Source organism: Macrobrachium rosenbergii, chromosome 15 (genome assembly GCF_040412425.1).
Source record: "Macrobrachium rosenbergii isolate ZJJX-2024 chromosome 15, ASM4041242v1, whole genome shotgun sequence".
NCBI classification, from domain to species: Eukaryota; Metazoa; Arthropoda; class Malacostraca; order Decapoda; family Palaemonidae; genus Macrobrachium; species Macrobrachium rosenbergii.
The window spans coordinates 34,375,850-34,390,120 of NC_089755.1; the positions used below are offsets into that span (position 1 = coordinate 34,375,850).

The following is a 14,271-nucleotide window of genomic DNA, read 5'->3' on the forward strand; positions in this document are numbered from 1 at the left end:
ATCGTTACAATTTTAAAAAATAATACACTAAGTGTCATATGAGAAGAGCCAAATTCAAGCAATTCTACAGCGAAAAAAGAACAACGTACTTAATAACACTGTCCTTGACAATATAAACCTCAAAAAAATTATAATACAATATCACATGTATTTTGGAGACCATCACACATGCAAAAAAAAATTAAACTTGTTTCTTAACTGATATTTTCAAAACCTGACAACTAAACTTATTCTTTTTAAAAGTTCCTTTCTCACAAAGTAAAAAAATTGGTTTAGATTTCATCTGCAAAGGTTACACTCGATCAATCATTACAATTACAAAGCCGTAACCAAGACAGATTAAGGTACAGTAAAACACAAACCTATGAACTTTAAAAACAAATATTAGAGATGTACTCTTTCTTGAATTATAATCACTGTTCCTAATTTCCAAGTATCTAAACTTGCTCTGCCTGACACTCATAGATGGCAGGCTAATGAACAGCCACTACAGTACTTTGAATTATAGCTGGTAACACTCTTCTGCGTGTTCATAATTCTGTCTATCAATGTGCTGTTTGTAGTGTTCTTACAAGAGTTTATTATATTGTTGAAGTGTTAGATGTATACTGTTTAATTGTTAGATGTATATGCTCATCACACAAGGTGTGCCACATGAAAGTTAAGGTGACTGAGTTGACAGTACTGCAAGGTGGTACAGAAACTGGACATATGGAATCAGAAATACAGCACTGCTATACAATACTTTGACTAAATCCCTTTGTAACATTACAACTATCATCAAACTGGCCAAAATTTTCTTAAACAAAATGTTTAAAATTAGAGTAAGTACAGAATTTTTTCCCATTCCTAATCTAAATTATGAACTTTATTTTATGATGTGGTATAATAGGGTATAACAGTAAGCTTTAAAGTAACATTTTGCATAGCAAATTTGTTTGCATGAACAATACCATAAGTATTTTTGCTAAAGAGTGTTGCATAATTAGGCTAGGACTGTTTGATAACTTAAGTATGGCTCATGGAACCTAATCTGTTTGTGAAGATCATCTATACAATGCTAAATATATTAACACCTATAAAGGCATAAAATTGTTGCTATATATCGATCTATTAAACTACAGTATTACTTACTTGATCCATTTACGCTGTGGATCTAATAAGTTCATTAGCTTGTCAGCATACACCTTCTTACTCGCTGTGAACAATATGACCTCGTACAACTGTGATACCTGCTCCAGAAATTCACGGAAGTAAGGCCGAGTTCTCACAAACACCTGATAGTTGACATCTTGAAACACAACAGGGAAACTGAGGGTGGCATCTTCAAGTTCCTGAAGGCTGCAGTGGACCAAAGTTTCATCCTAGAATTGAGACAAAGTAAACATGTGGGCATGCTCCTTTGCTAGGTGTTGAAAAATCCAAGTTCCAAAAATAATGACTCACTTTGAATTTTGATTAGTATCGTAACTAAATAAGGAAAAGGATGATCCAAAGTATTCTTTGAGAAAATTATCAACTATAAGTGTGTCATATTGCTTTGGGAATAAAGCAGAATTGAGAGCAAAAGTGACTGCTGTAAGAGATTTATTATAAACGTACAGTGCTTTAGTGACATAACGACTGAGTAATTATATATTCTATTTAATACATAACTTCTTAAAATTTCAACTGAATAAATTTCTAATTATTATATTAGATCCAACATGCCATCACGGAAAACAACAAGAGCCCAAATTTTAGAAGTAACAAAATTACTGTAATAACACTCTCTACTTGGTAATGGAGAACTCTTTAACACATTTTTAGGTCTAGGATAGAAATGTTTTACTCTATTTCATTATAAAATTAATTATTTCATGAGATTTCCATCAACTCATTAGTATTAAGTTCAACTGATAAAAACTTTCACTGGAATGACTAAATCTGTTTCAGTTAAAGACAAATACTGTATGATGCTTTCTAACAACATTGCCCATAACGCCTACATAGCAAGGGATGGAGCATTTCCAATAATCACACTAATCCTGACACCAGAGACAAAAGAATTTATAACCTCAAGCAACCAATCTTACCAGGTCAAGAACAAGAGTGAATTCTGGAGAACTGCGAGTCTTGAGCGGCAGAGCAGGATTTCGTGCTCTCATTTCAGGGGTTAAGGGTGGAAGATGTTTGATGAAAAAGTAGGGGTCAAAAGTTTCCCACTCCTCATAACCTTCATCACATGAAGTTTCATAAGTTCCTCCACTCTGCAGAACAGAAAATTCAAATAAGAAACTCTCAATACCATATAATGAGCCAAGATCTCGCAAAGTGATTTCAAATATATAAATACAATTTAACCCTAAAAGTGGTGGAACATCATATCTACTTTGTAATGACTTGCAGAATAGTACTATATATACATCGCTATAATAACACCTGTTTGCAAACATCGTAAAAGTATCATAAACCATGACAAGACCTCTTGAAATATAAATGCATTACTTTACCTCATAATTTTCCTTGTTCTCTTGAACCGAGCACTGTGATACTTGGGAAATCATCATTTCAGCTTCCTCTGGTTCTAAACCTGAATTTAAGGACAACAACAATACTCAACTTCACTTTGAACATACAGTATATCATCATATAAAAATATAATGCAGTAACTTCCTTAAGTACTAACAAAACTGCCCTCAATACATTTTGGACGCTATATTATTGAAATTTTCATGCCTTACTATTGCAATACATCATGTAACTGTTAAAAGATGTATAACTATACATGCATTAAAAGCATTAGCATAGCAAATAAAATTACAATTTCAGAAAACTGTGGGAGTTCCTTAAAAAAAAAAAAAAAAAAAAGGGTCAGTCAGCATGTATTGACATGCCAGCCTGTGACTTTACCTTGTGAATCAGGGGTAGGAGATTCTAATATATGTGGAATGTCTAGCTGTATGCGTGTGGTCAAATGGTTGAGATCAGAAGTGTGCGAGCTTATTTCCGGACAAAGAGTTCCATGGGTGTTACTATCTTCATCTTCAACATCATCTAGATCTTCTTGATCCTTCTTCACGGGATACCCTTCCTCTATGATGTCTCTTGCATACTCACGTTCACCCATGGGATCAGATAATGATGGAGATAGTGAAGGTGATGAGTCCACAGAATAGACAGGGGAAAAGAGAGACGTATTCATGGCTGATGCCTTAATTTCTTGTACTTCTTTCAACATCTGCAAATAAGAATAACCTTAACATTTTATTTTGTGCACAACGTTGAGAAAGGCATACTCGAGCTAACTATGCAATGTATAAAACGTACCACATGCTTATTATATCTAAAAAATTGTTCACCTGAATTATCATCCTAACATGAAAAATACTGCTGACATTTTGAAAGTATAATAAACCTTTATTTCCAACAGAGTTATCCAGTAATTGAGAAAAGAAAAAAGGAATGGAATGGAATATAAAATCTAGGCCAAATGCCAAGCTCTGGGACCTATGAGGTCATTCACCACTGAAAAAGTTGCAATAATGGTAAGGAGAGGGTAGAAAGTAAGATGGAAGGAAGAGAATGTGAGTGGAGGCATAGCAAAAAGAATGCAAGGGGTTACCTCCCTTTGGACAAGGACCAAAGGGATGCCGCGAAGGACGTGAAGTAACATCTACAGGGCACTGGGTGAGGTGCACTAATGGCTACCTCCAAACAAGGAAAAGAAGGGAATACTGTATGAAGTTTCACAAGGAGCCTAAACATATTAAATAAACCTATTTTAAGTTGCAATATCCATGCTATATCAAAGGCTTAATTGAAGGGAGGAACAATGGAATACCTTTGTGGTTTCAGATACATGCACAATATGAGGACGCCGACTATGTGACTTCTTTGGAGAACGGCGTCGACAGTCTGATGGTGCCTGGTTGTGCCTCCTGAAAACAAAATACTCAAGTATAAACCAAAAGGTACTTACACTAATATACACTAATGAAAAGTTTTTTAACTCCATGCCCTTATTATCTAAATTGCAAAACGTCACAAAGAATACATAAGACAATGACAGTAACGATCATTCTTTAGTGTGTCATTCTTTAAGATAAAGATAACATTCACAACAATGAAAAAGTATTCTGGTAGTACAAGTATTTCAATGGCACACTAGTAATAAAAATCACTTTAAGACAATATCCTTGTTTGGTATGCCATAAATTAAGAAGCAATTCGGCCAAGGGCCAAAGGGACACCACATATCTAGCATCCTAAACTAAGCTCACTATGAGTTTTAGCCACTTACATGGTTCTGAGTGTATTAAATAACACATTTTTAAGTGCTGTGAAAAAGTATGATTGTCACAAGCAACTTAGGGGTTGTTTACTACCCCAGTACTTGGAACCATCCAGTATCCTGCTACTATGCTCAGTGAATCATGAGGTGGATTCTTGTCAAAAATCAGCTAATCGAAAGTCTTGTTTTAATGGTTTAACTTTACCAAATTGTCCACACTTTTATCACTCTGCTCCAGACGTCTGTTAAACTTGTTCTATAAAACACTTAATTCTTCTCTAGTTCTTTGTACTCTGCCAAATTTTGAGAAGGAACAAATGCCAAGCCCCTAGTAATAAACAAGTTTCAATCAAGTGACTCTCCCCATTATGACTAATTGTAGCACAAACTCAAGTCGTCTATTCATGCCTTAAATACAAAACAATTGAATAGGTGGACACCCATACCATATGATCCTTGCATTGTCCACAAAGTGGGAAATGAGTTCATTCAGGTTATACAGGTGCTTTTTCTGAAACTATGAAAACACTCCAGCAAATCACCTAGGTTGATTCTTTCCCAAACACTGGAAATTTGTGCCAAAGCCATGTTATCTTCAACTGCTACAGGTATAACCCACGAGGAGTCCTCACTCCTTCCCTATCCTTCCCTACCACAGAAGTGTCAAAGAAAAAATTTCTCTTAAAGGGATGTCTCAAATGCTACTTGCCACCCCTATGAGGTCTTCTGACCTTAATGTAACCACCAAGATTGAATGAATGACCTTTTGTTAAAAAAAATACTTATTTAGGAACAAAAGAAATTGTTTACGACTATTCTGACATCCCTTACTTTCTAGTACTGGATCGTAGTTTCTTTCAAAAGAATACATTATTTGGATTCTTTTTGTCTGTTTAATCTCAACAAAATGTCTGATACTGCTTGTTTTACAGTAATGACTTACTTGCTAACTCTAAGAGGTCGTGGTTTGAGCAGTTTGGGTGAGATAATGTTGTTATCAGAATCAATGACAGGAGTCTGACTGGAGAAACGTCGTGTGCGAAGAGGTGTGTGATGAGCAATAGAGACGTTCACCACACTGTTGTACTGAGCTGGAGAGAGCACATAATTCTCATTCTGTTCCTGAAAAAAAGGATTATTATGAATGGGCAAATCTGTGATAAAAAAGAAGACGGCTCCAGTAAAATGTAGTTAATGTACTACAGACTGCAAATGGAAATCAATTATCAACAGTATTGTGCACGTTTATAATTACAATTTAAGAAAGGGTAAAAGTCCTGCAATTCACAAAATTCTTTCTATATAGCTAATATTAAAACCTCCAACATAATGTAATTTACCATTAGTAAGAAAAATACAATCTGTATATCTAAAATTTATAGTGCTCAGAGCTTACAAGACCTACATACTGCATCAAGGAGCACCTTCTACATTAACTATTACAAATGGAAATTTCTATGTCAAAAAAACCACAGCCATGACATACCTCAAAGGCATCACCACCAGCTCTCTTGATTGCCCTGTGAGACCTGGGTGCTTTCACGGGATGAGATTTAAGAAGCTGTGATGGGGAAAGTGCTCGTGGAGCAGGAGAGAGGGGCGTACGTCGGTGGTGGGTCTTACTACCGCTGCTGCTAACTCCACCGCCACCACCACCGCTGTTGCTGTTGTTGCTACTAGCAGGGCTGCTGCGTTGGCGACGGCTCACACGGTAACGTAGGTTCATCCTCAAGTCTACCACATTCCTGAAACAAAAGAGAATGTTGCTGTACTAAGGCTGCCAATTGCATATCAATGAGAAAATCAGAGAATGTCACTGGAGTTGGTACAACTTCAGGACAGAGTGTGTGTGGTATAAACAGGCTACTGTACCACTAAATCAGCCAATTCTTCCATAAAAAACCTGCCTGTTTAAGTAAGCAACAGATTCTGTGAAAACCACTGCATCCATATACTGCACACAAAAGATAATATTACCAAGATATACTGTAAAGGGAATATTTTATGTAGTAGGGCTATTTAAAATGATCACCAATGTGAGGTATATACTAAAATATGACAGCTGCATTTGTAATAGGAGTACCAGTGCAAAGTAAGTTTGTTATAGGTTAATGTGAATTTAATACAAGTCAGAATTGCAGATCCAATACGAGGCAAACAGTGCCTTCAATGGTGCTCTTGACCCAGTTTTCCAAAACAACCATCACACTTGCTGTAGGATACATTATGTGGCACTAAATGGTCTTTCACATTAGACACTAAAGACTACAGATAAGATCTTAAAACTTCTCTTGCCCTTTACTTACAAGAAAGAAGTAGGGACACTAGATCATGCCAAAGGGGATATTCCTGCTGCAAGAGGGAATCTGGATTTAAAGAATCTGTCCAGGTTTTCAAACTGAAGATGATCAACTGACTAGAAATATGTGGGCAAGAACTCCCTCACAAGATCCATTGTATATTCAGTAGGCCTAATTATGTCTAACAACAATACATACACAATGAAAGCTTGAAGGAGCAATATCTATTCGGTTAACAATGATGATAATAAAGAGCTATGAGATGTATCATATCACAAGATACAAATAATTGAAATGCTGTGCAACAGCAAAAGAAATGCAACAGAATAGTAAAATACCTGTTACACAAAAATATTCATTACTTGTGGATAATATTTATTAGTAAACCAAAATACTTTTTTTTTCACTGCCGGGATATAATTGGGAAAACATGAAACAAAATGGTCCTGCATTAACCACTGCAAGTTCGTTTTTACGAAACAGCAATACATCTACAAATGTGAAAAATGACAATGATGTGAGTAGCTTAATTTGGTTCAACTTCACAAACAGGTCTATTTTTACTATTATTAGACATAATAATGACTAGATGAAGCATGGATGACATGGAAAGCGATAGGTAACCCGTGGTAAATGCAAATGTCATTAGTATAGAGAGCAAGGACTCACAAAGGGTAAATAAAGCTTGTAAAGGGAGCAGATACATGGGTCCTGACAGGGAAATTGAGACTGAAAAGTTGTGACCCTTGATTGTTAAGAATCTTTGCCAGACTACAGTGGGCAGACCGTATTATGAATGAAGAACTGAAGCAGAGACGTGGCATCCAGAGGCTGGAAAAAATACTGAAATCTCAAAGATTGAAATGGCTTGGACTTAAGATGGGAAGGGACAAGGGACACTTGGTCAGAAAATAAGTAGATATAGAAGCAACAGAAATGAGGACAGCCATAGGGAGGCCCTGGAAACCACGGAAAAATGAACAGATGAAGGCCTACTGTAGACCTGATTGAAGTTCAGGCAGAATGAGCACAAGACAGACATGAGCGGAGAGAACACGCTCCCATCTCATCCCATTTAGGGAAAAGCTGACAAAAAAGATTTATGACAATGATGTTATCAAAGAGCACACATTCTCAAAGATCCAAGGGCCATAAACTGACTAGAAATCTCAAAGAGAACTGATTATACATTTGCTAAAAAGCTAAAAAAGAGATGAAAGAAGCCAGAAGAAAAATCACATAATGAAGAGGAAAATATCAACTGAAAATATGAGAATAGTTTTATATATGACTGTCAACAGCTGCTAATGCTTTATGCCAAAATTGTTGAGATACAACAGTGATAATCTCTGAATAAACATCTCATAGCCAAGCTTGGAAACTTTCAAAACACCTTGAGTCTGATGTGAGTAGCAATGGGTAACAATGAAACTGAAAAGACAGAGTGAGTGAGTAATAACTAAGCCTTTAGAATCCATTATTTTTCAAAATCCAAAACTTTTAATCAACATTTGTATTTCACAATTTTATTGGGTGAAAAAATAAAGCTTTTTACAGTCATCTCAAACACAATACACAAAACCTCTCTCCATATGAAGTGATGACATAAAAGTGTTCTTATCCATCTCACCACGAAAGAACTTGGGTTCAACATAAGTAGCAAGCTGGAATGCTCTTGGCACATTGTTAAATCCCTGGTGCCTCTACTGACCTAGGTACTATGTTATACCTGGCAGTTAGCTGACTGTGGGAGTTCTAACCAGGGTGGAATAATAATAATAATAATAATAATAATAATAATAATAATAATAATAATAATCATTTCACTCTCTCACACGCACGCCTTCCATGCTGTGACTTAAATGACCCTGAAAACCCCGGGGTAAACAAACTGCTCGCCTTGAATTCTTCAAAAACGTCGAGGGAAGAAGTTGGCAGGGCAACCGAGCGACTCGAGCGCGCTAACTTGGCACGAGGCTTTGCATTTGTTGTCATTAGGTAAACGGAAGGCACGGAGTATACATCCCGCCTTGCGCATACTTTAAAAAATCCGTTCCCCTACACAGTCATTCTCTGAGCGTCAGTTTGTTTACGTAAGTTTACAGACACGAGAATAATAAGCAATTGACTGTTCATATTATGTTAGTGAACACGCTAACAGCGTTCATATTTCAAACAAAAACGAGCTTTCGTAATATAAAACTAAAACTTGTAAAAATATGAACATGGAACTTCGTTTTCGAAAAAAAAAAAGAAAGTTTGCGATTTCACGTAACAAAAAAGAACTAGTATCTCATTAAATAGCCGGTGAGTTTCCACATTTCATAAAAAACTTATTGACACTACATCAATAAAACATGTATATTAAAAAAATACACAACTTTGTTTACAAAGCAAGCTTCCTTACTGCAAAAACAATAGCCCTTTCATGTAACAAAAGGCAAGCCAAACTTCTCACTGACAATGAAAAGATTTTTTATTCACAGAATTTCGTATTTATTCCAGAAAAAAAAAATCAAGAGAGAAGAACGCAACTGCAACCTTCATTTGAATTTCAATAAACAACTGTTTATTTGTTTCTTATGCCCAGGCTTACATCTGGGGGCATTAAGTAACTGACCTATCTCACAGGTACCACCGTCCATCAGCTAAGGTTGAAAGTATTTTAAACGCTATAAATGTAAAATCTATGAAGATAAAGAGTTCAACCTTCGTATATACGAGTAATTATCATCTTAGGATGAGGGGATTCAGCATTCCACGTAATGGATACAAGGGTCAATGTTATACTCAACAGTTCAAAGGCCAAATAGCAATTTGCCACCGTCGCGGGCAACTGTGATTCCTTCAGAAACACTTTTTTTTTTTTTTTATGTTATTTTGCTATATTTATTTCCTTTTTTCGACCTTGTTTTATAAAATATGGCGAGCACATTACACATAATAATAATAATAATAATAATAATAATAATAATAATAATTACCTATTTATTTTTGTTGCTAAACAACGTGGGTTAAACATTGCTGCCGATTTCAAGGTTACTTATCATCATCATCATTAATTTTATTTTATTACCTTTGCCAACAGATGTTGAAGAGGGTATGCTGTCGGCTTAGCTTGCTAGTGTGTTGATTAGCTTGATTACTAAAAAAAGTAACATCTCGATTTGTGGGAAAACTTTACTGAAGGTGGGCCTCGTGATTGGCTACGAGTGATTAGATTTTGTAAGAGATCCGGATCTCGATTAGGGGGCCTTGATTAAATTTTGTAAGAGATCCAGATCTTGATTAGGGGCCTTGATTGGATTTTGTAAGAGATCCAGATCTCGATAAGGGCACTGACTAGACTTTATAAGAGATCCGGATCTCGATAAAGGGCCTTATTTAATTTTGTAAGAGATCCAGATCTCGGTAAGGGACCTTGATTACATTTTGTAAGAGATCCAGATCTCGAAAAGGGGCCTTGATTAGATTTTGTAAGAGATCCAGATCTTGATTAAGGGCCTTGATTAGATTTTGTAAGAGATCCAGATCTTGATTAAGGGCCTTGATTAGATTTTGTAAGAGATCCAGATCTTGATTAAGGGCCTTGATTAGATTTTGTAAGAGATCCAGATCTTGATTAAGGGCCTTGATTAGATTTTGTAAGAGATCCAGATCTTGATTAAGGGCCTTGCTTAGATTTTGTAAGAGATACAGATCTCGATAAGGAGCCTTGATTAGATTTTGTAAAAGATCCAGATCTCAATAAGGGGCCTTGATTACATTTTGTAAGAGATCAGGATCTCGATAAGGGTCTTAATTAGATTTTATAAGAGATCCTGATCTTGATAAGGGGCCTGAGGGAAGGAGGGGGTTGGACTGCTCAAGATCTATGTAGTCTTTAGATCTTAGGATTGCTCAGCCTTGGCGGGGGTTTGCGGTCTCCGAACAACGTTGTTCTCATCACTACTCACGACGTATACACAGGCACAAAAATAATGAGCTGAATGCTTATTCGCAAGCACCAACAGTATACACTTATCGACACAAATATTCAAAGACTAGCTGGGGCAATTTTCGCTACGTAAGTTATTTGGTTTCATTTAAAGCCATTTCGCCCTCGGATCTATAGGTAAATCTACAGATATCCAGAAACTCTCTTTAGGGTATAAGTTTGAATTTTCCCTCTTTCTCTCTGTACTCAGAAAAGGTCCAAGGTACTCACATGTGAATAGCTGTAACGAGAAGGCTATTCTGGGACGCTTGATATTACGTTCTTTTCATAGGAGTAAATTTTGCTTATTCTATTCGCCAACACCTCCTCTGTGTATCTAACACACACACACACACACACATATGGCCTACAAATATGTATCGCATACACATGTATGTATGTACACTTCAAATAAATAAACAAGAAAGAATGGGGACTTTCTTTGAGCAGAAATATGAAGGGTGGAGAGAAAGAAAGAAAGCTTTTCACTTCCCCAGGGCAACTCTCCCAACATCCCCGTCTCTACCCCCTACCCATATCCCCCCCCCCAAAAAAAAAGAAGTTCCCTTCTTCCCGAGCACGTGACCTACTATAACCTCTCGCCTGGCATGAGTTGATGATGCTTCTGCTGACTTATATCATCACGGTCTCTTGGTCTTTTGACCCCACATCATTTCAAGCTACGCACATTCCAACTCGGGCAGATCAGCAACAGGGCGCTGCGAGTTCCTTGAGATGAGGTTGCTAGCCCTATGCCCTTTCGCTGATCCCTAGGTGACACTAGTGCCTGTTCACAGCTGCGTTAAATGGTGGGAAGTACGATAGGATCGAACTCCAGATCTTGCAGATGCGAACATAATGCTCCAAGAACGTGCTATTGCACCACTGTGGGTAGACACACACGCACACACACACACACAAACACACACACACACACACACACACACATATATATATATATATATATATATATATATATATATATATATATATATATATATATATATATATATATATATATATATATATATATATATATATATATATATAGAGAGAGAGAGAGAGAGAGAGAGAGAGAGAGAGAGAGAGAGAGAGAGAGAGAGATGCTGTGTCTCCAGAGACTGGAAACTATCGGGATCTCTCTGAAATGGTTTGGGCACAAGAAGAGAATAGAACAGCCAAGAGAGAAATCAATATGGAAGTTACTGGACGAGTGATAAGAAGGCCAGAAAAATCAGTTAGAAAAAAAAAGAACTCAGGAGAAGCACTGGACCGCAAGATAAAAGAGATATGGGAGAACTTTCATGATGACAATGATGATGATGATGATAACGATAAAATCTCAAAACATGAAAAAATAAACGTAAATATATCCCCAGAAACTATGACTTGAGACAGCTGGCTAATGCAATATTCTTTGGAGAATATAGAGGAAAATACAAATAAAAAATCACCCTTATTATTATTATTATTGTGGTAAATAACTGATACAATTGAAGAATGATATCAGTCTTGTAGTTTTAAATGAGGCACAGACAAAAAGAACAGTATGCTAGTAGATAAGAAGACACTTCAAAGGAAGCTGTATGTTGTGGAACTCTGTGGAACAAAAATGGAAGGACAGGGAGCGCAAAGCGATTTAAGACAAACAGTGGCTGTTTATGGATTGGCAGAGACCCGCACAATCATGCCTGTCTCCGCCTCTTGCAAAAAAAAAGAAAAAAAAAGTTCCCGAGAAAATGAGGTTGTTATTTGAAAGTGTCATGAGCCTGTGTTATGGAATCAAATAATGCTTTCAGTGAAGAAAATGTTTGTCATCATTACCATTTGTTCATTATAATTATCAATAATATCATTACGTAATACCTGCGTTCATTAACGCATTTATATTAATGTTATTACACCTCTATTTTCAATGAAGCTCAAACCACTGCGATTATTTTTATCACATTATCATTGTTAACAAGTAGCTTTCTTTCCCTTAAGAAAACAGAGCTGTCTTTTTATCCAGGCCCTGGGTTACAGAGAGAGAGAGAGAGAGAGAGAGAGAGAGAGAGAGAGAGAGAGAGAGAGAATGGTGAAGGATTTCTTGCCAGCTTTCATTATCGCATAACATCCGAACGTCTGCAGCTGCCATCTCTCTCTCTCTCTCTCTCTCTCTCTCTCTCTCTTTCTATATATATATATATATATATATATATATATATATATATATATATATATATATATATGCACACACACATACACACATATATATGGGTGTCTCAGAGGAAAACGACACTGCCACAACCATAGGCGTACTCTAACTGCAAACTGTGGATGAATCCCCTGTTCAGTAAAAACTTCGACATCATTTGCTTCATACTTCTACACAGAAGGTACATCAGCAGCTTGTCCAACCCCTGTGCACATGTGACTCCCAAAGACTGTCTTTCTACGGTACAATCCTGCGCAATGGTCTGGTTTAAACTTCACATAAACAAAAATATCACTACTTGCACTACAGAGCGGAAGAGACAATGAGAGAGAGAGAGAGAGAGAGAGAGAGAGAGAGAGAGAGAGAGAATAAGGGGAAGAGGCACAGCAGCATTGCAAAGGTGTCTCTCTCTCTCTCTCTCTCCTTCCCCGCCTACGACCTGCCTTCCATCCATCCCCGTCTATTCCCAAACCCGTCCCCCCCTCCCCTCATCCTCGTTTTCTTCCTCTTTCTCCCCACAGCTGGCAACAAGGGTAGGTCGTGGGTGGGGTGATCTAGGTGGGGGGCGGGTTGCCAATTCACCCCATCACCAACACACACACATATGAACACGCGCGCGCGCACGCACAAACACACTCACACACACACAACACACCGCACTTCCACATTGCTTTGCTGTAAGAGCACTTTTCTGCCGATAGAAGGATCGTCGTGTGTTGACAATAACGTATCCTTTTTAGTACACATTAGCTTCGGTATTCTACGCCATGTTCCCTTTAACAGTCAGCCTCTGAGGGAATAAAAACTATATTTTTTTCCTTAACTATAAAATCCGCGATTCATTGTAGGTATCAGTTTCGGAAGTGAAGGATGACTCACGGCCGCGTTCAAGGCTAACGCCTAAGGGGAAAAAACTGCTACATCAGTTCATCATTGAGGCATTCCATGTACTTACATCAAAATACTTTACCAATGTTCGGATCTTACGTTCGATACATATCCCAAGTCACGTTGTTGTGTTATTTTGAAAACAGTGGGGGAAACGGAGCCGAAATATTTTACGCGGTAAACAATGCAACAAACACACATGCACACTAGGTCTAGGTTACATAAGAGAAAAACGTCGTTTTAATTACACCAACTAATCCCACTTGAAATGAAGTTTATGACTTTAGCATAACGTCCACACTTTCTTTATCTATATTTGGCAAGGGAGGTGGCTACATACCTCACCAGGTCCTTAAAATATCCACGAAATCAGCAAGCCCTAAGTACAACACATCACACGGAGGGACAACCAGTACCACTAACACATGTCCTGTGATCGCACTCGGCAACATTGCTGAAACGAAGTCACTATAAAAAAAAAAGGAAGGGGGTTTCTTTCGATTGCCTTTCCTTTCACAATCACCGGTCGAATGATGTAAGCCCTGTAATGTTAATCAAGACGGTGATTGGACGAATATGAACGACTTGACTTGGAAATATCCAAAAGCATTTCAGGAAGATCTAAACGAAAGGATTC

The 14,271-nt window shown here is 37.3% G+C and overlaps 1 protein-coding gene across 6 annotated transcripts in view; it reads right to left on the bottom strand.

Moving 5' to 3' along the window:
* The window catches only part of LOC136846537 (CTD small phosphatase-like protein 2), a 94,282-nt gene that overhangs the window by 3,494 nt on the left and 76,517 nt on the right, over positions 1-14,271 (bottom strand). For 5 of the 6 annotated variants that reach the window (XM_067117399.1, XM_067117398.1, XM_067117403.1 and 2 more), the window contains 7 exons: positions 5,760-6,018; positions 5,217-5,395; positions 3,824-3,920; positions 2,893-3,220; positions 2,493-2,572; positions 2,076-2,249; positions 1,135-1,364 (listed from right to left, as the gene is read on the bottom strand). In XM_067117399.1, coding sequence (XP_066973500.1) covers positions 1,135-1,364; positions 2,076-2,249; positions 2,493-2,572; positions 2,893-3,220; positions 3,824-3,920; positions 5,217-5,395; positions 5,760-6,018 — 1,347 coding nt within the window. Of the gene's footprint in view, positions 1-1,134; positions 1,365-2,075; positions 2,250-2,492; positions 2,573-2,892; positions 3,221-3,823; positions 3,921-5,216; positions 5,396-5,759; positions 6,019-13,974 lie in introns of all 6 variants that reach the window. The other variant, XM_067117401.1, reaches the window with a different exon arrangement.